This window comes from Poeciliopsis prolifica, unplaced genomic scaffold (assembly GCF_027474105.1).
Source record: "Poeciliopsis prolifica strain line A6 unplaced genomic scaffold, Auburn_PproV2 SCAFFOLD041, whole genome shotgun sequence".
In the NCBI taxonomy this organism is placed as follows: Eukaryota; Metazoa; Chordata; class Actinopteri; order Cyprinodontiformes; family Poeciliidae; genus Poeciliopsis; species Poeciliopsis prolifica.
In genome coordinates this window covers 1686571-1712156 of record NW_026562416.1, presented here as the reverse complement: position 1 = coordinate 1712156, position 25586 = coordinate 1686571, and the positions used below count along the sequence as shown (strand labels likewise).

Below are 25586 nucleotides of genomic sequence, written 5' to 3'. Positions count from 1 at the left end.
CTGATGAACCCGACGTCACAGTGTTGGTGGGAGCCTGAAACCCTGAACCCCCCCCACACACACACACACTCTCACACACTCACACACACACACTCACACACACAGCACTCCTGCAGATGGACTAAAGGACGAGACAAAGCGGAAAACAACTGAGGAACGAAACGTAAAGGAAGGAAACGAGAGAAAAGAAAGGAACAAGAGGGAGGAAGGAGGAAAAGGTAAAACTGTTAATTTAATCCATTTCTGCTGGGAAACCAGGTTTTTATTTAAGGTGGATCTGACCAGAATATTTAAGGGTTTTTAGGTTTCAGCTGCTTTTCCACCCATTTTCAGTGAAATAACCTGTTTGCTGCTCATGTGACCTGCTGTCACAATGCAATCACAACAGAAACTCTGCATTTTATCAATTGAAAGTCTGAAAGTTTTAATACAGGCAAATTGACAGATACACTGAAAAAGAAAACAGCTGATCCAACTGAAGCAAACTGAGTTAATTTGCTACAGGAATCATATTCAGTTCATCCACATAAATATGTCAAGTTTATAAACTTGCCATGTTAAACAAATGTAAATTCAGTAAGTCTGAAAAACTTAATTTGGTTACAAATTAATTAAACTTTTTAAGTTGACTCCCCATTCTCTGTTTTCTAGTCAACCCAGCATTTCCAGTCTGTTTCTAACTGGTTTGCAGATTAACCATCAGGGCCGATCGTCCATCCTTCCAGGTTTAGGGTCAGAAAAATGGCAGCTAGTATCTCTGCAGACCCCACACATGCTGGACACAAACAGTTTAGACTTTCAGCCCGCAGCCTGATGAACAGAATGAAAACATGTTTCCTCTGTATGACCTGCTTTTTAATGTTTTCATTTCTGTTTCTGTGAAACCCAAGGCAGATCTTTGGCTGTAAATAATTTTCTGTGAATCAATGTTTGTCAGCAACTGGAGATAAATCATTGATTGATTTCAGATAACAGACTTATCAATAACTTAATTCAGATGCAGAATTGGGACGTATTAGTTTATAGAAGCTTAATTATAAAACTTGGTAAATATTTTTTCCCTCCCCAGTGTTGCTTTCTTTACATATTAATCCAATCATCTCTACAAAAACATTTCATATAGAAGGTATTTCATATTTATGCAGTTAGTAATGTTTGTATTGATGTTTGTATTTTTTGTGCTCTGTATATTTTTAAAATAAATTGTTTCAGGAAATTTATAAATTCCATCCCCCTTTTCTTTTCTTCTCTTTTCCCAAAACAAATGCCTTAACCTGACATTTGTTGAAAATAAGACATAGTCATCAGCGTACTGGAGAACATTCATCTAAACTGAACAGTTTTTTCTTCCTTTAATTTACATAATTTTGATTTGATTTGGACTGAAACTTTATTCTCAAACTTTCTTGCAGCATTCATGTGTTTAATTATTTAATCTTCATTGTTTTAAACCAAACATTTGTGTCGGTTTTGTGTCGGTTGTCAGAAGTGCAGCTGTAGATGTAATGAAGTTCTCCAGAGTCTCTGCTGCTGGATTGTTGCTGTTTTGTTTCAGGCAGGGTGTCTTTACTTTCTGTAGCAGTGAAGCTCCCTCCCTTCATGTGACACCAACAACAGCTGCAGGTCCGTCCCACCCGGCTCCGTCCATATCGGGGCCCAGCAGGCCGGAATGTGCTATTTATGGAGGACGGGTCTGAGGCGTGAATCATGTTTACGTCTGTGGTCGCTGCCGGTCAGTTTAGAGGTTTTCAGCTCAGGCTGTTAGGATTTAACTGTTTCAGTTTTAATGTTTCGGGTTTCGGAGGCAGAGGATCTCAATCCTGCCAACAGAAATCAAAACAGAAAGATTCGCTTCTAACAGTGGCTTAAAAATACTGATTGTATTTCATTTTAGATTTCAGAGCCTAAAAATGCACAGCAGACAAATTAAAATCTAAAAAACTGAAACTAATACACCCAGAGATTGGATTATATTTCCTCAATCAATCCCACAATGCAACAATTTGTGGTTTTTCTCCATGAACAACTTGTACCGTCTCTGTCAGGAAGATCTGGTTTTCTTGCAGATCTTCCCCGGTTGCTCTGTGTGTAGAGAAAACACAAACTGGAGCTCAGGTCTTCCTTTCTGGCCTTGCACAGCACAGCTGCACCTGTCAGCCTCCATCACCTGCTGATGGAGACAACATCTGTCCGGCAGCGATGGTCTGGTTGGTTCCAGAAAAGGTGTTGACTGGTTTTCAGCAGCATTTGCAGATGTGACTGGATACATGTTCATATCAGACCAACATAACATGTTTAAATTATGAGTAAATTATGATTAGTCACTTTCATTTTTGATTTTGAGAGGAGAGTTGAAAAAATGCAAAGATACAGACATGACAATGCAGGAATAAAGTCATGGCATTATCACAATAAATTTATAATAATATGGGTAAAAAGTTGTAATAATACCAGAATAAAGTCATAATAATGCGGGAATGGAGTCATATTTCAAGAAAATAATAATAATAATGCAAGAATATTGCATAATATTCTTATAATTTCTAGTTATTCTAGAAATTACTCTAGAATATCATTCTAGAATAATTCTATAGCAATTTCATACACAAAAAAATTAAAAATCAACATTTTGAGGATCTTAGTTTTTCTCAGAATAATAAATTTTCTGAGATTCTGTAACGAACATATGTGGTTTTTCCCCTGAATAAAAGCATTCGTCGTGTGAATCTGCGTTTCCATATCCCACACAGTTTCACTGAGTGTTTCTCTCCGTGTCCCATGATTTCCTCTTCAGCTGTTGTGTTGAAGCAAAACCACCGAAGGAACCAGGAACAATCCTGACAGCTTGATCAGTTCTGAATCTGAAATCCAACATGGCGCCTAAGAAGAAGACCGTCCGTCAGAGGAAACCCGCTGCAGACGCCGTCGTGGAGCCCAGCTCCCTGCCGGTGAAGGTGGAGAGCCGGGGCGACGGCGTGGTGGTGCTGGAGACGGCGGTGAAGAAGATCGAGCAGATCGCGGCGCTGGACATCGCTCAGCTCAACAGCCTCAACCTGCCGCTGCCGCCGCCCGTCATCAAACCCGGGGAGCGCGGGCTGGGCCTGGGCAGCGAGCTCACACGGCCTCTCCATGGCAACGCGCTGCTGGACGAGCTCAGCAAGATGCGGCAGGAGAAGTTAGTCTGCGCCGCCACATCTGGATCAGAACCGGGCTCTGAGAAAAGATGCTGAAATATTCTGCTGCACGTTAAAACTCAGTCAGAAAAGCCAGAGAGTTCAGTATAGTCATCCAGATGTGATTCAGTAATAATCATCCAGATGTGATTCAGTAATAATCATCCAGATGTGATTCAGTAACAAACATCCAGATGTGATTCAGTAATAATCATCCAGATGTGATTCAGTAACAAACATCCAGATGTGATTCAGTAACAATCATCCAGATGTGATTCAGTAACAATCATCCAGATGTGATTCAGTAACAATCATCCAGATGTGATTCAGTAACAAACATCCAGATGTGATTCAGTAACAATCATCCAGATGTGATTCAGTAATAATCATCCAGATGTGATTCAGTAACAAACATCCAGATGTGATTCAGTAATAGTCATCCAGATGTGATTCAGTAATAATCATCCAGATGTGATTCAGTAATAATCATCCAGATGTGATTCAGTAATAATCATCCAGATGTGATTCAGTAATAATCATCCAGATGTGATTCAGTAATAATCATCCAGATGTGATTCAGTAACAAACATCCAGATGTGATTCAGTAACAATCATCCAGATGTGATTCAGTAACAAACATCCAGATGTGATTCAGTAATAATCATCCAGATGTGATTCAGTAACAAACATCCAGATGTGATTCAGTAATAATCATCCAGATGTGATTCAGTAATAATCATCCAGATGTGATTCAGTAACAACATCCAGATGTGATTCAGTAACAATCATCCAGATGTGATTCAGTAATAATCATCCAGATGTGATTCAGTAACAATCATCCAGATGTGATTCAGTAACAATCATCCAGATGTGATTCAGTAATAATCATCCAGATGTGATTCAGTAACAAACATCCAGATGTGATTCAGTAATAATCATCCCGATGTGATTCAGTAATAATCATCCAGATGTGATTCAGTAATAATCATCCAGATGTGATTCAGTAACAATCATCCAGATGTGATTCAGTAATAATTATCCAGATGTGATTCAGTAATAATCATCCAGATGTGATTCAGTAATAATCATCCAGATGTGATTCAGTAATAATCATCCAGATGTGATTCAGTAATAATCATCCAGATGTGATTCAGTAACAAACATCCAGATGTGATTCAGTAATAATCATCCAGATGTGATTCAGTAATAATCATCCAGATGTGATTCAGTAATAATCATCCAGATGTGATTCAGTAATAATCATCCAGATGTGATTCAGTAACAACATCCAGATGTGATTCAGTAATAATCACCAGATGTGATTCAGTAACAAACATCCAGATGTGATTCAGTAATAATCATCCAGATGTGATTCAGTAATAATCATCCAGATGTGATTCAGTAACAATCATCCAGATGTGATTCAGTAATAATCATCCAGATGTGATTCAGTAATAATCATCCAGATGTGATTCAGTAACAAACATCCAGATGTGATTCAGTAATAGTCATCCCAGATGTGATTCAGTAATAATCATCCAGATGTGATTCAGTAATAATCATCCAGATGTGATTCAGTAACAAACATCCAGATGTGATTCAGTAATAATCATCCAGATGTGATTCAGTAACAAACATCCAGATGTGATTCAGTAATAATCATCCAGATGTGATTCAGTAATAATCATCCAGATGTGATTCAGTAACAAACATCCAGATGTGATTCAGTAATAGTCATCCAGATGTGATTCAGTAATAATCATCCAGATGTGATTCAGTAACAAACATCCAGATGTGATTCAGTAATAGTCATCCAGATGTGATTCAGTAATAATCATCCAGATGTGATTCAGTAATAATCATCCAGATGTGATTCAGTAACAAACATCCAGATGTGATTCAGTAATAATCATCCAGATGTGATTCAGTAACAAACATCCAGATGTGATTCAGTAACAATCATCCAGATGTGATTCAGTAATAATCATCCAGATGTGATTCAGTAATAATCATCCAGATGTGATTCAGTAATAATCATCCAGATGTGATTCAGTAATAATCATCCAGATGTGATTCAGTAATAATCATCCAGATGTGATTCAGTAATAATCATCCAGATGTGATTCAGTAACAAACATCCAGATGTGATTCAGTAATAATCATCCAGATGTGATTCAGTAATAATCATCCAGATGTGATTCAGTAATAATCATCCAGATGTGATTCAGTAACAAACATCCAGATGTGATTCAGTAATAATCATCCAGATGTGATTCAGTAACAATCATCCAGATGTGATTCAGTAATAATCATCCAGATGTGATTCAGTAATAATCATCCAGATGTGATTCAGTAACAATAATCCAGATGTGATTCAGTAATAATCATCCAGATGTGATTCAGTAACAATCATCCAGATGTGATTCAGTAATAATCATCCAGATGTGATTCAGTAATAATCATCCAGATGTGATTCAGTAATAATCATCCAGATGTGATTCAGTAATAATCATCCAGATGTGATTCAGTAATAATCATCCAGATGTGATTCAGTAATAAACATCCAGATGTGATTCAGTAATAATCATCCCGATGTGATTCAGTAATAATCATCCAGATGTGATTCAGTAATAATCATCCAGATGTGATTCAGTAATAAACGTTACAGCTGCAGGGAAATGTAGTTAAACTAAAAATGGACAGACAGATGAACAGATGGATGGATGAACAGATGAATGGATGAACAGATGAATGGATGAACAGATGAATGGATGAACAGATGAATGGATGGATGAACAGATGAATGGATGGATGAACACATGGATGGACATTGTTGTCTTCAGGCCGGCTGCTGATTGGTTCTCCTCCTACCTGCTCAGGTTTCTGACCGATCTGGAGTTGGCCTGTAAGTCTAAAGCCTTCGACGTCCATAAGCTGGTCATCTCCTCGGTCAGCCAGTACTTCAGGGAGATTCTGGCCAAAGACCCGGGAATGAAGCGCCTGGAGCTCCCCTCCCTGTCACCGCTGGGTCCGTTCACTCAGGCCACATCACGTTTCCAACCTTCAGAAGGAATTGTAAAAGTTATTCATGAAAGTTTTTATGTGTCTGTCTCCAGGTCTCGCCAACGTCATCACCTTTGCCTACATGGGTCGTGTCCACATGTCCCTCTACACCATCGGATGCACCGTCTCTGCTGCCGCCACCCTGCAGATCCCGCAGCTCCTGAAGATGTGCATGGACTTTCTGCTGGCTGAGCTCAACGTGCAAACCTGCGTCTACATCTGGAACATCGCCGCAGCCTACGGACTGCTGCCCGTCTGCGCCGCCGCCCGCCGCTTCATCCTGGAAAACTTTGTGCAGTTTGCCGAAACGCCGTTGTTCACGCAGCTGACCCTGGAGCAGATCTCCGCCTTCCTGCAGGATGACTCCCTGGTCCTGCCAACAGAGATCACGGCTTTCCAGGTCAGGGGTCAAACTTTAGATGCTCCCCCAGAATAACTTATATCCTCTTCTCAAATCTTTTCCAAGAAGATAACTGTATTTACCCATCTCGCCTCATTCCTTCTATTTACAGCAGGGTCCAAAAACAGACCCCAGACCAGCTGCTCACAGCCGGCACAGACCCACATTTCCAAACCAGACACCCACATGTCCACTGAAATCTCTAAACATAACTCACACTGTATGCTTTTTATTCATATACATGTTCACATTGGAAATAGACGAGCAGCTGAAACTTTAGTATTTATAATCTGAGCAGCACATGAGTCTGTCAGTAGGTGAACAGCTGCTCCATTCTGTAGATGAACGCCTTCCTGAATATCAAAAGCTTAGTTTAATTATGTAATTAACTTTGCTAATGGATGATTATTATATTCCTGGGTTCTGAGCCTGGATTAATCACGTTTAGCTGAGTATCATCAGCATAATACATAATAAATCAGAGTGGAAGTGAATACCTACAACAGAGAAATGCTCCAAACACTGAACCCTGTGGTACACCATCAGCATTTGTGGTGGACAAGAAAGATTTAAATGTCTTTACCTGTGAAGTCTCGACCCATGAATACCATGATCAACTGTAAACATGCAGCACTAAAGTCTAACAGGATAGATGTAAACACAAATGCCCACCATCTGAACTCTTTATGCTTCACTTCCACTGTGTGGTGCTGCATTAGTTGCTGCAGTTTAGTGAATCTTGTCTGTTTCCATACAACTAATGCGTATGTATGGGACCATTCAACTGTAGGTACACAGGACAATGGTCCAGTGCAGCAACTGGCATCACACAACAGTCAGTTGACTGGTGGACAGAAAAACATCACAGCTTCTGACAAGCACAAGACATTCTTCTGCCCAGTGCAACTGGCAGTGGAAACGTTCTCCTAAATACACCAAACCATCAAATAAGCTCCTCCTCCATTGTCAAGAATTACTATTTGGTTAATGTTTGTTTCAGTTCTACCCACGTTGAGAGTTTGCAAGGTCAGGAACTACAGGAGCTGCAGTTGAATCGCCGATGATGTTCAGTCAGTTTGTCAGAAGCTGTGGGTTGGTCTGTCCAGTTGTCATTGTATTCCTTCTTCTGCCACAATTGATAAAAAGCTTGGACTTCAAGTTTAACCATGGCATTGTCAAATCCCAACTACTACAGCCAATCAATGAATGCAGTCTGCTGTCACTCAAATCACTTGAGGGAAATACCCAGCTGGTCCGGTGCTGGCCGGGGAAGAACCGGTGAAAGGCGATGAAGACGAGGTTGTAGTGTCCCCAAAAGCACAAATCCATGACGTACCACTCAGTGGAAAAGAGGAACTAATGACTTCATGATGCCCTTTTACAGCACACTGAAACTCTTCACTGACTCCTGCAGCTCGCCAACAGGTGGCTGGACTTTGACGCGTCCCGTCAGCCCCACGCTGCTGAGCTTCTGTCTCAAGTCCGTTTCGAGACGATTCCAGCCAGCGAGCTGGTGAGCCAGATCCAGCCCGTCCCCCGAATGATGCTGGACCCCCAGTGTCACCGCCTACTGGTTGACGCCATGAACTACCATCTGCTGCCCCACCAGCAGAACACCCTGCAGTCCCGGCGCACTCAGGCCCGAGGGGCCCAGCAGACTCTGCTCACCATCGGAGGACGTCCGTCACTCACTGAGAGGGCTCTTAGCCGCGAGGTCAGTGTCGACAGCAACAGTAACACTAATTACTGACAGAAAAACTGAAACTGACATTTTTCATAATGAGGTTTTAAGATTGATCTCTTCCTAAAGTGCAGCATTCTTTTTGACCTTTGACCTTCCCATTCAGGTGCTATGGAGGGACCCTCGTGAAGGAGCCGCCTCCTGGCGCCACCTGACCCAGCTTCCGGCTAAGAGCTTCAACCAATGCGTGGCCGTCATGGATGGCTTCCTGTACGTGGCCGGAGGAGAGGACCAGAACGACGCCCGCAATCAGGCCAAACATGCCGTCAGCACACTCAGCAGGTGAACTGGCCATTCCTAACGAGAATCCAACCCTCATCCAGTCCTCAGCCGTTTCCTTCCAAGCATTCAGGCTTTGCTGTAATCTCTTTTACATGAGCCTGAGCAACAGTCCAAGATTCTTTTATTACTTATTCCTGACTTCTGTAGAGCTTGACTGCATGCAACTGAGGCTGTTTGTTCAAATAGAGGGCAAGAGACACATCTAAACGCAGCGGGTCAACGACCTTTGAGGACTGCAGTTTCAGACAACTGATGTAGAGAAAAGAACAACCTTCAGAAAGCCTTAAGAACCATTGATCAGGCCAAGAAATGGAAATACTGTACTTTAACCAACACTCTGAGAGCCACGGTTTCTTTCTCTGCTTGTGCTGTGAATCAGATAAAGGTCACTGTCTCTCTCCAACCCATCAGGTACGACCCTCGCTTCAACACCTGGCTGCACCTGGCCAGCATGCGTCAGCGCCGCACCCACTTCTCCCTGTCTGCCAGCGGCGGCCGCCTGTTCGCCATTGGTGGCCGCAATGTTGAGGGTCTGCTGGCCACCACTGAGAGCTACCTGCCGGCCTCCAACACCTGGCAGATGAAAGCCCCCATGGAGGTGCCCCGCTGCTGCCACTCCAGTGCCACTCTGCCCTCCGGAGACATCCTGGTGACCGGCGGCTACATCAGCTGCGCCTACTCCCGGTCAGTGGCCCGCTACAGCATGGAGAGCGACACCTGGACCGAGCAGGCTCCCCTGGAGACGCCCCGTGGCTGGCACTGCTCCGCCATCCTTGGAGGGAGGGTTTATGTGGTGGGGGGAAGCCAGCTGGGGCCCGGAGGAGAGCGGGTGGATGTCCTGTCAGTGGAGGTGTTCTCCCCAGAGAGTGGGGCGTGGGGTCGGGTCGCCTCTCTCCCACTGGGCGTGAGCACCGCCGGCCTCTCCCCACTGGGAGACAAGCTGTACCTGCTGGGCGGCTGGAACGAGGCGGAGAAGCGCTACAAGGCGGCTGTGCAGAAGTACGACCCGGCTACCGACAGCTGGTCCAAAGCCGAAGACCTCCCGGAGCCCACGGTGGGAGTGTCCTGCTGCAGCCTCACCCTGCCACCCCGCAATGCCCCGCGGCGGCAGCAACACCGCAACACGCCGGGCCACGAAGACCCGCAGCTGGCCGCCAAGAACCGCAGCAGGGAGAGCAGCGTGGCCCCCGGACAGGGCGCCAAGGCGTAGAGCGACCCGGAGCCATGACCATGTCCAAGGACTTTACTGTCTGCAGACATTTCACACCTGAATAATAGCTTTTCTAGAACCTGCAAAAGCACAAAAACATTCTACATGTATCCATAAGGGGAGCAGAGAAAACCAGAAGAGTTGCTCCTTTTCTTCAGATTGAAGCTGAGCTAATTTCTCTGTGCTGATTAGCAGAAAACAAGAGGAAGCTGCAGGTGGAGGTTAGTTTAGAGAGAAAGCTGCAAGGGAAAGAGGAGTGGAGCAGGTGGATGAGCAGGAAAGATGGAGCAGATCACTGAGACAGGAGAACCTGCTAAATTACTTAATGTGAGGTAATGTGGTATCAAACAAAGTGATAAATCAGATTGTCTTAATGAGAGAAATGTAAAACACGCTCTATAAAGGCTAATGAAAAATAAAAGTTTAAATTTTTACTGCAACTATGACTGAACCAGTGAGACTCCAGTCCTTCACACTGTGGATAAACTACTGTAAAACAAAATGCTGATGAAACTTATTTGATCAAATCTCTGGATTGTTTTGGTGGAGTTTCACTGAATAAAGACAATCTGGTCGACATTTTGCTTCTTGTTTTCTGTATTAAACGGATCAGATTCACACTCCGCCTGTCAGGAGCTCAATTTGTGCCGACATGAAGGTAAAACTCAGTAAAACACTTTTCAGTACAATATACTGAAATTAATGTGTAATACATCAGTTAATAATGACTTGTGCTTTGAAAGGGTTCATAAGCAGAAAATCAATTACAGTTTAATTATAAAAGTGATTTTGTTTAGATTTTTACTCAAAGGCTAAAAGTTGCTGGTGAAACATTTGCAGCCCTGAGGGCAAAACCTGAACTTTGACATCCACTTTACCCCAATAATCGCCTCATGTTGGATACGAGGCAATGCTGCCACCTTGTGGTTTGAAACTTGCATTCGGCTCATTGTGTTCAAATTAGATTTGCTTCAGAAGTGAAGCGTTACGGCATTTTAAGACTTTATGCATCAGTTAAAAACAAGTTGAAATTTCATTTCATTTCTGGTTTATGAATCTTATTGATCATACAAAATTACTAAAAAAAATCTCCATCAGGACGCACACAACTTCTGCTCATCATCTAAAAAAAAAAAAACTGAAGCCACTTTTTAAATATGAAACTTCAGTGAAATAAACAAAATATGTTTTATTAATACACATTTTAATAAAATGCTACTAGTTCAGTTCCTCTGTTGCTCTCATAGCTTTATGTGATTACATCATTTCCTTATTAAAAAATAATAATAATAATAAAGAATTAATCCCACAACAGACCTTGGTTTTTGTTTTTTTAATAATTTTATTGTTTAGTTACAAACAAGACAGAGAGGAGCTCCTTTACTTGCCGGGGAGAATGATGCCATCATACTGGAAAAAGAAACAAACAGTTTTAGTCAACAGTGAAAAACTGATGATACAAAATCTGATCATTTATTATGTTAAATATTCAACACTAAAGATCTACACCATGAGAACCATGTTATGCCTTCAACCTTTATGTTGGCAGCCATATTGGATATTTCCATATGTAGGAGATTCCTATTTATTCTCAGATTTAATTGAAACTTCTGATGTCTGAATTTAAACATTAAATTAATTAAACTTGAGCTTCGGTGAGTCAAACACAAAAACAACACGTTAAGATTAAATAAATCCCTGAAGATTCAATTAAATTTATTCATCAAAGCAACTTCGTTGGGCCAACTTTGAGTCACTTAATGACTTAAAACTTTGGTTAAAGTACAAACAAGCAGCTCATGTTCAAAATAGAAATGTAACAAATGAAGTTTTTTCATTTGCATTTAATTTCCACAAAAACTAAAATGAACCAGAAATTTACTGTTGGAGCCGATTTTGTGACACTGAGTTGGATTATATGTGCTTTTTTATTTCATATCATATCTAAAAATCCATCTCTTTTTGTAAAATGTAATGTCTATTTTAAAGATAAAATTGTGTTGTATTTTTTAATGTTTCCCAAAGTAGACACTGAACTACATTTATGTCTTTTTGAAAAAGAATTCATGATATTTGAGGGTCTGAAGTTAATTTTGGCTGGAAAGAGAAAAATGGTTCTTGGGTTACAAATGTCAGTGGCCTAGTCAAAGTCTGGGATTAAGACAATTATAATTAATTGTCTTAATTATAATTGAGACAATAATTGTATTTTTGGCCTGCTGTTGTACTGATAACTTGATCTCCATGTTTCTCCACTGGTGGGATCAGGAGGTTGACCTCTGAACTCACCTTCTGCTGGAACCAGCGCATGGCCTCCTCTTTGCGGATGCGGTGCTTGGCGCCGATGCGACCCGTTTTCCGCTTCTTGTCTGCGATGCTGAAGCCGGGTCTGCCCAGAACCTGGAGGAGGAGAGAGAGGTGAATCAGAACAACAGTTCATCACATAAAGTCCAAAAAATAAATGTTTGTCTTAATGTGTCAAAATACATGAATTTTAATTCTTATACTTTTTATAATTCCTGTGTTTGATTTGGTTTTAAGGACAAATTATGTGCAGTAAAGTCATTTTAACCTCGTTTTCTGTGTTCTTTGTTTTTAGAGATTAAATATCTGCATCAGTCCTGATACTAAAAATAATTATAGATCGGATATCGGCGACAATGTTCCTGATCTATTCACTGTAACTCTATGCTGTGTCCACTGAGCAACACATTATATTTTACATTATATTTCAATTTCCTAATATCTCTTTTTGTGCTGCAAAAACATGTTATGAAGTAATTTTGGAGAGATCATCAATATTCCTTCATGTTGACAAAACAAACCGTTGCAGTTCCACAGGCTGATCGTTTCATTTCCAGGTTATAAGTACCGTAATTTTCGGACTATAAGCCGCGACTTTTTCCCCATTTTTTCGACCCTGCGGCTTATATAGCAGTGCGGCTTATCTATGGATTTTTACAGCTAACGGCCACTAGGGGGATACCTAATCTCTATGGCAAGCCATTTTAACATAAATTTGGTTCCGTCTGACTATCCGTAATTATATTCTAGATATCTGAAAATGCATTTTGACTAGACAAAACTACATTTTGACTATCCGGAATGGTAATTTAAGATATCTGCACTTATATTCTGACTAGTAAGAATAATAATTCAAGATATCTCCAATTACATTTTGACTAGTCAGAATGTAATTAGAGATATCTCAAATAGGTATTTTGTCTAGTCAAAATATAATTAGAGATATCTTAAATTGCTAAAATGTCTAGTCATAAAACAATTTGAGATATCTGGAATGTAAGGGCGGCAAAACCAAATTTATGTTAAAACGGCTTGCCATAAAATCTATGGATTTTACCATCCACCATGTTGACGTCACATTTGCTTCAACACACAAGTAGCCGTGAGCACGGGAACGCGGAGGTCCTCCGGAAGCAGACTTCTACGCGAGTGGTACGAGACAGAACGACAGCGAGAAAGACGGACATTGCGAGCACAAGACAGTTTGTGAGATACCCTCATTATCCACTCACACAAGTTTGCGAGTGGATCCTGATGGCGTGGAGGAGTGTAAAAAAATTCACAATCACCAACGGGTTCAGAAAGGCTGGACTGCTGCATGATTGACAGGAGGACGCCGCCACACCTCAGGCCTTTCAGAGGCTGTTCGATTCCGACAGTGACGAAAAGGAGTTCGTTGGTTTTGAGAGCGACATCGAAAGAGAGGGGAGAGTGACTGACGAAGCCCTGAACCTGTTTGTTTCCGACACTGAAGATGAGGACTTTTGTGGTGTTAGTACGGAGGAAGAAGACGAAGATGAGGATTAATGACTTGACTTTTCTGGTTACAGCCGTTTACTTCACCAAAGATGAAGAGGAGGGTTATGGTAATAACTTTTCTGGTAGGCTGATAACCGTATATTTTAAGCAGCCGTGTTACTGCAATTTAGACTTACTGTCGTGTCACAGGCACTTTATTTGTTGTTGTAGCTTTATATGTTCTCTAGCTTCTGTAGCTACTATTGCACTAAATGGTTGAAAACGTTAGGCAAATATGCAACTTGTTTCTTCAAATGTTTATAAATGGGAGCTACTATTGCACTAAATTGTAACAGTTAACGTATGCAAATATGCAATTTGTGTTGAAATGTTAATAAATAGGAGATTCCCCAAACAGTTGCCTCTTTCCCAACAATCCCCTCTGTGCACGAACCATATGGTAATTACGAAACATAAAAAACCTGCGGCTTATAGTCCGGTGCGGCTTGTATATGTACAAATCATGCAATTTAGCTTCTGCGGCTTATATTCAGGTGCGGCTAATAGTCCGGAAAGTACGGTAAAATAATCAGCCACAGAACTAAAACTGTTTATATATTTAAAAGAAGCTCATATTCCTAGATCAAGTTATTTGTAAGTTAGTTTTGTCTAATTTCAGTGCAACAACATATTTCCATAAAAACTGGACAAAAATGCTTAGATCTTGTGTTTCTGCAGTGAAAACCGTTTGAAATGTTTGTTGTTTATTTTACCAAAGTAATCAACCTTTTGTTTCTGTTGGTTTTCTTATTATTTATTTTCCACTGACTGTTATGCTTCTACTTGCACTGACTGAACAAATTAAAGTTGCATGTTTGATCAAACTTGTGGAGCTGGTGAGTCTCACCACGTAGAAGTCCAGTCCGTAGATGCCGATGCTGGGGTCGTACTTGATGCCCAGGTCGATGTGCTCCTGGATGCCGAAGCCGAAGTTCCCGGTGTCAGAGAAGTTGTTCTTCCTCAACTCGTACTCGCGCACCTGAAGGCAGCAGAGGGGAGCGGAACATCACCGTACGGCAAGCAGTCACAGTTTCTGTTTTTTTCTCTGCATGTTCATGTTGTTGTTACTGTAAGAATTCAGTAAGGAGCCACAATAATATGAGAACGTTTAGAATGTTACCAGAATAAAGTTATTTCATGAGAACTAAAGTACAAGAAATACCTGATTTAAAAGAATGTTGATTGTTAAGTTATACTTTGATAAAAGTTTTACAGACAATCTTAACGCATCAACATCAGATTATCATCAGCAGGACTTTGAACCGATGACGGCTTCTCTTGTTATAACGAGGCTTTTCTTGTCAATTTAATTTTCTAGTAAAATTGCATTGTTTACCTCACAGAAGGAATGACAAAGAAAACTCACGTTTTGAAAATATTTATCGCCATTTCTCATAAAAAAAACCAAAACAACAAAAAACAAAAACAATCAGAAATCAGGTCTGCTATGACAAAAAAAAAAAGAATAAATTTGACTACATTTTAAGCCATATGGTCCAATCTATGTGAAATGCAACAAGACTAGAAGGAGAAATTATGGCATCAGGATCCAAATCAGACAAAAAGATTCAAAGTCCAAAATAAACTTTAGATCAGGAGAGATTTCAACAAACTGGCCCTTTAAAACTGTTTCCACAATATTTACACTCAAATTACACATATTTACAAAAAAGTGCTGCTCCGTCGTTCCCAAAAAGGCTCAAATGTCATTTCATAGTTTTAACATGGACAAACTTAAACATAGATCTATTTAAACTAGACCTGGTGTGGAGTTAGATACTGCAGTTAAAACCAACCAGATTCTCCCCAACATGTTGATGCTCACCATCAGCTGGCTGAAAAAAAAACTATTTTCCCTCACAGTTGAAAGACAAATTATTTTTTGTATGTTAAATTTAACAGAAAATACAGCACTTTTAATGAAATGTAAAGCTCTGTTATTTTTAATTTAGGAGTTTGGACCCCACAGCACCAAACAGAGCCTCACCTTCAGCCCTTTCTCCAGGATCTCCTCTGCTTTGGCCCCACGGACAGTGCAGTGGACAGCAATCTTTTCATTCCTGCGAATGCCAAAGGATCTCACAGTATAGCGGGCTGCGGAGAGACGAACGGACCCAGAAATCAGAACACACCTCAGACATTCAGTCCCACCGGCCGTCCGGACCAAAACACTGACCCTTAGAGAAGACGGGAGTCTGTCCGGTCAGCTGCTCCAACACCTTGGCGGCTCTGGTCAGTCTGTCTCCGCTTTCGCCCACGCAGATGTTCAGGCAGAGCTTCCTGATGCGCAGCTCTCTCATGGGGTTCTCCTTCTTCTCACTCTGGTCCTGCAGGGAAAAACACACACGATTATTTAGCTGCTGACAGCTAAATAACATGACAGCTGCTGTCATGTCTAGTTAAAACACCTAACTAACCCAAATTAACCGAGGTTAAAGCACTAACTAACCAGGTGCAGCTAACAAAACCCATTTTAACACAGACAGCTCAGTGGAGCTGGCTGTCAGACACACGCCGGTTGCAGAACATGTCCGAACATCTCCCCTGTAGCATTAGCATCAAAACAGATCACAGATCTGTCCGAAATTTAATGAACTCACAGCTCAAATATTAACAGAATCCCGTCGAGAAACTACGCGACACGTTTCAACACCTTCAGCAGAATGTTTACCCGAACTACCATCAGTGAAATAAAGTTTTCAGCGGCTAGACAGTTAGCATCAGTTTCCTTAGCTAATTTAACCTACATCTGTGATGCTTATCCAACAAATACAGCGGGAGATACAAAGTTCATCTTTGGGTCCGTGTGTCTGAACAGCTAATAGCCGATAAATCAGCTTTCACACCCCGATGATTGTAGATTTAAACAGTAATTTTGTGTGAGTTCAATGCGACATTACACTCACCGCCATGTTGGATCGCGTAGAAAAGGACGACACGTTTCCGGCGGGACAGATTTATAGCGAAGTGTGCGCCTTCAATCGATCCCCCCAGAAATAAAAAGAGGGTTCCGCTTAGAGAGTATCATTTAAATCCACACCACTCTCCTTTCTTCTAAATATTATTTAAAATTATACTTATATTCTTCTTATATTTCTCTAAGAGTCCTACAATGCGTAGCAATAGCTTTAATATATTATTTTATTCTTGAATATAGTGAAATGTGATGCGAACTATTGTTAATACTATTAAATTATTGTTATATTATTATTATTATTAAAGCTCAGTATAAAAATAATTGCCAGATATCAGTATTGTATTTATAGTTGAAGATAAAGGATATCCCTTAAAACATTCATATGTTAATAGGAGCATAAATGCAATAAATATGACGAATATTTTGAAAAAGAAAAACTGATGTGGCAAATGAGGATTAATGAGTAGGTGATGATGATTATATTACTGTTTTTAATCCTTACAGAAGGTCACAAAGCACTGAAATACAAAGATGACAATGACTTCTTAGGTTAAATATATTAGGACAAAAAATAATTTTGCTGCAATCTGAAAAAGATTTAACATTTAATTTTTTAGAAAATTGTTTGTTTCCCAAGGAATCCTCTTTTAATAATATGTTATTCTGAATTAAAAATAAACATACAATCACAAAATCTTTTAAATATTTTCTGACACAATCTTTATTTTGCATATTAGTCAAAAACCTTTTTATTTAGATTTTTGCACATGATGCAACCGCTCTTTGTTCTGAGGTTTTGAGGTTGTCAGACATAAATAAATAATGAAATTATCCAAAAGCAAATTTATGTCGGTTGGAATTTGAAAAAAACCCATAGAATAACATACTAATTGATAGTGTATTCATTAATTTATTAGTGTCTATGCACACATGGATATGTGCATGTTTATAAATCCATGTATGTGTATCTGTATGCAGGATTCCCATTTTGATTAAGAAATTGTATGTAAACTTGGGGCTAGCGCTGGCTAAGCTGCTCCTTCTTCCATTAAGATCTGCAGAGATCTGAAATGTTGCAACACAAACAGGAATCAGGCATTTTATTATGACCAAAACTTTTACCTGTAACATCAAGTTTGAGAAAAACCTTTTCACAAGATGATTCGTCTTATTCACCTCTCCTGTCAATAATCATAATGTTATATCTGATTAGTGACTAAAATACACAGAAATTTAAATGAACAGTTTGAAATATTTTTTTCTGTATTTCTGCCCGATTTCTATTACTTCATTCATGTTTTGGTCTAGTTCAAGGGTGACGAGCTCCAGTCCTCAAGGGCCTCTGCCACTAGCTGCGTTTCCATTAAAAATGTGATTAAAACTTTGTTGGTATTTCGCAGTTGCGGTGTTTCCACTAAATAAGAAACACATTTAAAATCATATGTGAATAAGTTTATTCACACAAAGATTTATTAAAAGGTCATCCTCCCACTACTTCCTGTTGTCTTCTTTGTCGTTTCCACCAGTAGTAACATTCTGTTGTTGATCATCTGACTCGTGTGATCCAAAAAAAAAGCATTTCAACTTCAGTTCTGTGAATTATACAAATTTCAATACTTAGTTGAGGTCAGGAACCACCTCAACCAAAAACCCATTTCAGGTTTTTCGAAATTGACGTGTTTCCATTAAACAAATTCATTTTCGTAATTCCTATTTGCTAAATTTTATAATTAATGGAGATGCAGCTAATTTGACATGTTTTTTCTGTTGCTGATTGAAATGCTCCGACTCATTCCTCAGAACGTCATAAAGTTCAGCTGATGAACCATCATTAGATTCAGGAATGTTGAACCAGCATAGAGACCCTTGATGACTGACTCTGGACACCAGTGGCCTAGTTAAAAACTGAAAAGCCAAAGACCACAACTACAACAAACACCAAGACGAGCTTCAGCCAATCGAATGAAATCAGTGGGTGGGATTTTTTCAACCCACTGATTTTTTCAACTTTTTCAGGAAGTTCTTCTGGGTTCATTGTGGTTCCGATGGTAACTGGTTTCAGAGAAGGAAGAAGCGGCGGAGGCCTCAGCAGCGGCAGACCTTCCTTCATCTGCTCCTCCAGGACTTTGACTAGGAACTCCTGGGCTCTGCGAGGAAACATGGCTGTTGCGAAGAGGTTGCTCTCAGGAACAAAGAAGTGAGGAAGCGAGCCTCTGCGAGCGTGGTCCTGTAGCGCAGCCACCAGCTGCAGGAAGCAGGTGGGAAGCTGCTGAGGAGCCCAGGAGGAATCATCATACCTGACAGGAAATATTCATAAATAATAAATTATTGATAAACCAAGAAGTGCATAAACATTGTCTTTATTACTATTTCTCCAGCCTTTCATATAAATCTTTCATTCTTGTCAATTTAAATCTGATTTGTTTGGTGGGGCAACACACATTCATTTCTGTAATCCTCCTGAATTTTTATCTATTCTTGGACAATGAGTAATTTGTCCAGTTAAAAAAATTTCAATGACTTAACTAATACAATCAATGAATATAAAACAAAGGAAATTATGAAAAGTGTCAGAAATATCTAAAAAAAATTTAAATGTCTTGGACACATTTTTAAGACAAATTGAAAGTCTCGACATGGGAAAGCTTGAAAATAATTTTAATTTTGAAAATAAATGCACACCACACTTTTCAGATTGTTTCATATACAAAAGTGTAATAATCAAAGAGAAGGAATGCTTTATGCAGCCGCAGTGTTTGGGTTTAACCCTGGACTGATGTGTCTGGTCAGCACCTGGTGGACAGCGTGTGCAGGAAGGCCGTCTTGCCGTGGTACGAGCACAGATCCTCCAACTCTTTGGGATAGCGCTGTTTCAGACCCTCAATGAGAGACTTCAGCAGCATGAGGCACTGTTTGCTGGGAAACAAAGAGGCAGATCAATCCTTGCAGCTCAAACAGGAGGAAACAGAACATTTCTGAAGAGCAGCGACAGATCAATAAATCAGCAAAGAGAAAATTCAATCTTTGAAGAACAAAAATGATTGTTCTTAATGGTTTAGACGGTTTTCACACGTAAACAACAAGCTGAGCACAGAGATGCTGAGTCATCGGTTGCCATGGTGATGCAGGGCGGGAGAAGTCAGACAGCCAAACAGAAATAAGGAGCGTTTTAATTTAATCAGTCACTGTGTGAAACACATCAGGTGTGTGTGTGTGTGTGTGTCTCTGCACTGGGCGCTGATTGGACAGAAATATCTGCGTTTGGACATTAATATTGAATATTAAACTGAAATCTTAATCGTAGGTTGAATCATAAAAAATCTAAATATTTCCCAGACTCAGAATCTGGAGTCACATCATCTGTGCTGCTTTGATCACATCAACTGTGATTATTTAAAAACTGTGAAAGAGACTAACATGCTAGTTCACTGAGATAAAGCCCAGCTTTCTGTGAGCAGCTTAAACTTAAATGATGTCAGGAGTGGACAGCAGATCTGGAGCTGCTAACAGGGCCGATTTTCTCTAATGACCGGAGTCTGTGGGGAAACGTTCACATTTCATCTCATTTCTAAAACACGTACAATACTGCTGCATGTCTTCACATGTTTGTTCCAAAAAGCAGGTAAATAAGCAGAAATGTGCCAACAGTAATGTTTTTAATACTTTTCGTATGGGACCTTTAAGAGAGTTGTATGAAATAATTTCCCAGACGTTGTGGGCTGAATCTGAGGATGAACTCACCGGCAGCATTTGGTGCCTCTGCTCTCACAGCAGGTCTTCTTGTTGCCGTGAGACGTGATGATTTTCTTCTCAATGTGAGAGAAAGAAATCCTCCAGCTTTCTGAAACACAGCCCACATAAAAGCAGATGATGGAGGTCAGGATGCAGATTAATGTCACTTTGCACATTTAACTCTTTCACTGAATCCAAATGTTTAGTCCAATATTGTATTTAACAAAGTTTAATAGAAGAATTAATTAATGTGGTATATTCTTTCTTTTTGAATAAAAAAATCATTTATTGACCTACTTACTATGAAATTAAAATGAAAAAGAGTAAGACTTTTTACTACACATTAAAGATTAATTAAATACGTCATTGAAATTCTCATGCTAAACATTACAAGTCCCCCCCAGAGCGCCACATTTGTACTGTTTTTGAGCTGCAGCTGGGCCCAAAAAACTGTGTTAAGTGCCACAAATGGCCTGGTGCCACACTTTGGGAACCCCTGGTTTGACCCAAGCTAGTTGAATTATTCTTTTACAAAAGTTAAAATATAAACATGAGGCCAGACACGTGAACTTGTCCAAAAAGGTCAGGTGAATAAATTGTGTTTCCAGTTGAAACCACCAGATGGTGCTAAAGGGAAACATCTGAATTTGTAATGACATAAAATGTCTTCTTCTGACCTTTGGCGTCTTCACTCAGTTTCCGTCCTTTCTGTCTTTTTGGAACAAAGTAACAAGGTAAGCTCCTGATTTCCTGCCGAAGCTTCGTTCCCAGCCATCTGTCCACCTCTGGGCCGTTTCTCACCGCAGGGGGCCAGCGCTGGACCTCCACGCACAAACAGCAGCAAACAGTTCAAACTCATCACAGAAACTGGTACTCAGCCGTCATGAACACGATTCCACACTGAACAGCACAGTGCGGTGTGTTTTGATGTTTGGAAACAGAACTGCAGTTACATTAAGGTCTGGACTTTGACTAGGCCATTCTAACCCACAAATCTGCTTCAGTTTATCCCATAATATCTCTGATTGTCCTGCTGGAAAGCTGAATTGAATAAGTTAACAGACAACTCAATTTAAAAACAGTTTAAAAACTATTCTTGCTCTTTGAACGTTTTAAGACAAATTGTCTCTTATTAAGATTTTGTTCAATAAAGCTGAACAATCTGCCACCAAATTATGAACAATAACTTCTTTAATAAAGGAGTGAAGAGATAATCATGCACACTTTGGAAAATGTTTACTAGTAAGTAAGCCTGTCTCAGTAATGAATTAATCATGTGATAAATTAAAGTGAACTTTCTGTTCTGAAATGTTTTCAAGAAGCAGATTTGTTGATTACCTCCAGAGCTGGAACGACGTCCACAGAAATCAGCTCCTCCCCGCCGCTGTCTCTCCGGCACAGAGACAGCGTGACGGCGGGAGAGTTGGGTTTCTTCCTGTTCATCTCCCAGCGGCAGCGATGATCCAGGACTGAACAGGAGAGAAACCAGAGTCAGAACCTTCACAGTTCAAACATCCGTCTCCAAGCAGAGACGTCCAAAAACAAACAATCCACTTCCTGTCGTCTTCTTCAACATTTCTGCCAGTAGTAAAACCTGGTCGTTGATCATGTGATTCATTTGATGTGAGAAAACTGTTTCCATTGCAGTTCTCTGAAATAAATCTATTTTAATACGGCTGAAAAAAAAACACCACATGCCAAAAACTTTTGATAGAAAAAAATATATTTTTTCCGTTAAGCAAACTTATTTTCATACTTTCAATTTGCACAATTTTAAAGTTAATAGAAACACAGCTACTGGAACCTACAGTCAGTTTGGAGGAGAACAAGCAAACCCCCTGCAGAAAAAACCCAAACAGAAACAAAAATCTGATGCTCAGCCTTTAGCGTCGGCGCGGTAGAGTAGGGGAGAACCACAGACCTCTGTAGGTCTTCAGGAACTTGCGGACGAGCCGGAACATCTCTGCCAGGATTTTACTGGACGACAGGGTGAGCGTGTCGTCCAGCAGGAAGTCCTTGATGGGGGTGCGCGTGGGCCGGGTCAGGTCGATGCGGTAGAACAGGCCGGCGTCCAGCTTGGTGGTGTTGAAGCGAGAGGGAACCAGAAGCTTCAGCATCATGTCGAACTCATCAGGGTTGTGGATCTGAAGGAGAAAAGAGTCCAACTCTGACCGGATTTACTTTCCAAACCAGGCAACACAATTTTATTCCTCCTATCAGTTATTCTGAAAAAAATCCTACCACGTATTTTAGAATATGAAACAAAACTAATTTACAAATGACTCTTCAGCAAGACGCAGGAGTTTGTTTGAAGTCAATAATTCCTTAATTCATTGGCAGATAGTTTCACTCAGAAGAATAAGTTTTTCGTTACTGTCAGTTCCAGTCAGTGGAACCGGAGCGGTCCCACCGGGTCAAACTGCTGCAGACAACGCTGCCGGTTCCGGTCCGTTTCCCCCTCACCTTGACCTTCTCGAAGTAGCTTCCTGTGGTGAGGAAGTCGGCCGACTGGAACAGCGGCTGGTCGCTGCTGTTCTTCAGGAACCTCAGCAGGTTCTCCTTGAAGTCGTTGACCACCTCGGCGGCCCAGGACCGGTCCTTCTGCCGGATCTTCAGCTCCTTGGCCCGCAGCTTGATCCGGTGGGCCAGATCGGGAGGGATGGGAGCCGGTTCCTCCACCGACAGGGAGCTTTCCACTGCAGGGCGACGGTGATGAGTACAGCGCCAAGTTAGGGACATTGCAGGTAGAAAAAAGGAGTAAATTAATGCCAAAAATATCTGGATTTTCTAGAAAAAAAAGAACATTTCTGAGTTCGAAAAGTCAGAGTTTCTTTCTAGAAAACTTTGACATTTGAAATTCAGAAAATGTCTATTTTTATGGAAAATTTCTGAGAAAAATCTCAGAATGTTGCAGTTTTTTGGCTGAAGTTTACTCCTCCGTTCTTCGGTTTCTGTCGTAGTTTGAAGCCGGAAAACGATTCCGGTTTTACCTGAGTCTTGCTGCTGAACTCTTGGCCTTCGTCTCACAGGAGAGACGGTCTCAGGCCGTTTGTCCTCTGTGTCCATCATTCAGTCGTTTCAGCCTTAAAATGAAAATTCAGAGAGAAAAATCTGCAGAGGAAGCAGAAAACGTCCGGCAGCAGTGAGATTGCGAGCAGCAGCGTTCTAGATCAGCCGCCTGCAGACTTATGAAGACACAGGTCCAATAATCGATGCAACTAAAGATAAACGATCCAGACCTCGCTGTGACATTAGTCCTTTAATCCCTTCAGATTATAAAAGACTGACTTTGTAACTGTCTTTATGTGTCTTTGAAGGTTCAAACCCAGATTTCAGCTGATCTCTGGTTTCCAGCTGTAAGAACTGAATCTGTGTGTTGATTCTAGATCTATAACTCTAGATCATCCCAAGACAATAACTTGAGTTTAGTTTCTTTTCAGCTGGAAAAAGTCATGGAACTGATTGGCTCTCAGCATCTGTTTGGTGCTTGAATGGGTTCAGAGTCACCTGGTACATCGTAACGTAGAGCTGTGTGTCCTCTGTGTTAACGACACACAAGGGGTCCCCGGGACGGAGCCCTGGGGTCCCAGTGACCCCAGCGGGACGGAGCCCTGGGGTCCCAGTGACCCCAGCGGGATGGAGCCCTGGGGGAGGTGGAGGGGGGGGGTCCCTTACATGTGACTTCTGTTCACTTCAATGAAAAGTTACCAGTTGACACAAAGAGATCCCAGTTCTTCAGGTCAAACCAGTCAAGCTCTGGACCTGAGTCCGACCCAGATCTCCAGAATCACTTCTGTGGGTTTGTCATAAAAACCCTGAATAATAATAATGATAATAACAAAAACAACAACAATAATAATAATAATAAAGTACTGAGCTTTGATTCAAATATTCTACTTTATTCAGCAACTACTGAATAATTCATGTTGTTTTTAATTTGACTGTACATAAAGGCCAGCCGGCAGTAAAATGCGTTCGCAGGAACGATGTGACACAATGAGACGTTCGGCTCTTTAATCCCGGAACGTTCCCTGAATTCAAACATTCAAATGAGTTGGGAAAAGGAAGTTTTCCTGTTTATTTACTTTTTTATTTTTTGGATGTAGAAATGTATAAAACTGTGAAAGAAAAAAGAACTGAACGGATTGTGTTGAGTTCGGATCACATGATGAACGTTTTATGACTCTGCTTGTAAAACATGTTGTTTAAATGACCTGCTTTTTAAATAAAGTCAACCTCAACACGGAAATTATTTCTAGATAATTAACTAAACAGCTGAACTCCAGAACATCCAGCTGGCCCAGTTGGACTTTATGGACCAGTTAAAACCAGTCGAACCATCGGATGATTCATTAGAAACCATTAAAATTATTATAAACCCCAGAACATCAGGTTTGCATTCAACAGAACTAATGAATGAAAACAGGGCAGCATCACTCACCTGGTTCTGGTCCTGCTGAGAAAATGCTGTGTCTCTGACCCGAAACCGGAACCGAGCCGAACCTGCCTCAGCAGAACCTGAGCTCTGCTGGGATTGGCTGGAAGAGCAGATTTGCTTTCAGTTTCATCTAACAGGAAACATCACAACTGTCTTTATAGTAAAAAAAAAAAAAAAAAAAAAAAAAAAACAGTTACTATAGTGTACGGAAACACTGAAGTGCCAAACATGAAAATCATTCTGTGGAAAATATGCTGTATTGCTTTATGATTAAAATAAAGATTCTTGTGGAAAAGTTTATGCCCATTCATATTTATTTTAACATTCATGTCGACAGGCTTTTCTTTCACTCTAAACAATGAATAATAATTGGTTAGTTTTTACAGTTTCAATGGTTGAGCAACAAAATTTCCCAAATCTAACAAATTGTGGCAGGAAAAAAATAACTTGATTAGATTTAGAGATAAATTCCCATTTTGCCAAATTCTTGGTTACTTTCCTGACTTTTCTCACATTAAATTAAGAAAAAAACTTTTTGATTTGAATTTGGTTTCATTTCATTGTTTTAGACTCAAAATCAAAATAAGAAATAGAAATTAAAATTTTTTGTACACAGAGTTGCTGATTGCAAATCAAAGGTGAAGAACAACATTCAGCCAGTAATAGGAGAAAATACAGGGTTTATTTCTCAATGTCGCATTTTCACCACATTATTAATTTTTTGTGGACGTTGTCATTTCAAATAAAAGATTTTAATTAGCAAGCGTGATCTTTGGTTTACAAACTAAGAATTTAGCTTTCAGCCAAA

At 40.4% G+C, this 25586-nt stretch overlaps 3 protein-coding genes across 3 annotated transcripts; 1 reads left to right on the top strand and 2 right to left on the bottom strand.

The window, feature by feature from the left end:
- Positions 1 to 26: 26 nt before the first annotated feature.
- Positions 27 to 10448, top strand: klhl43 (kelch-like family member 43). Its single transcript, XM_055055013.1, has 7 exons — positions 27 to 218; positions 2795 to 3175; positions 6053 to 6201; positions 6290 to 6636; positions 8051 to 8350; positions 8484 to 8659; positions 9071 to 10448. Exons 2-7 carry the CDS (start codon positions 2874 to 2876, stop codon positions 9867 to 9869), a joined length of 2073 nt encoding a protein of 690 aa, XP_054910988.1. The 5' UTR covers positions 27 to 218; positions 2795 to 2873; the 3' UTR covers positions 9870 to 10448.
- Positions 10449 to 11187: 739 nt separating this feature from the next.
- Positions 11188 to 16659, bottom strand: rpl11 (ribosomal protein L11). The gene is made up of 6 exons (XM_055055016.1): positions 16598 to 16659; positions 15868 to 16018; positions 15679 to 15785; positions 14539 to 14670; positions 12159 to 12269; positions 11188 to 11279 (listed from the first exon to the last, which is right to left on the bottom strand). The coding sequence occupies exons 1-6, from the start codon at positions 16601 to 16603 to the stop codon at positions 11250 to 11252; spliced, it is 537 nt and encodes a 178-aa protein (XP_054910991.1). The 5' UTR covers positions 16604 to 16659; the 3' UTR covers positions 11188 to 11249.
- A 1024-nt stretch (positions 16660 to 17683) lies between these two features.
- Positions 17684 to 24837, bottom strand: LOC129375921 (cyclic GMP-AMP synthase). The gene is made up of 9 exons (XM_055055295.1): positions 24782 to 24837; positions 23331 to 23451; positions 22804 to 23036; positions 22262 to 22484; positions 21679 to 21809; positions 21018 to 21162; positions 20350 to 20449; positions 19402 to 19524; positions 17684 to 18905 (listed from the first exon to the last, which is right to left on the bottom strand). The coding sequence occupies exons 2-9, from the start codon at positions 23407 to 23409 to the stop codon at positions 18503 to 18505; spliced, it is 1437 nt and encodes a 478-aa protein (XP_054911270.1). The 5' UTR covers positions 23410 to 23451; positions 24782 to 24837; the 3' UTR covers positions 17684 to 18502.
- Between the last annotated feature and the right edge of the window lie 749 nt (positions 24838 to 25586).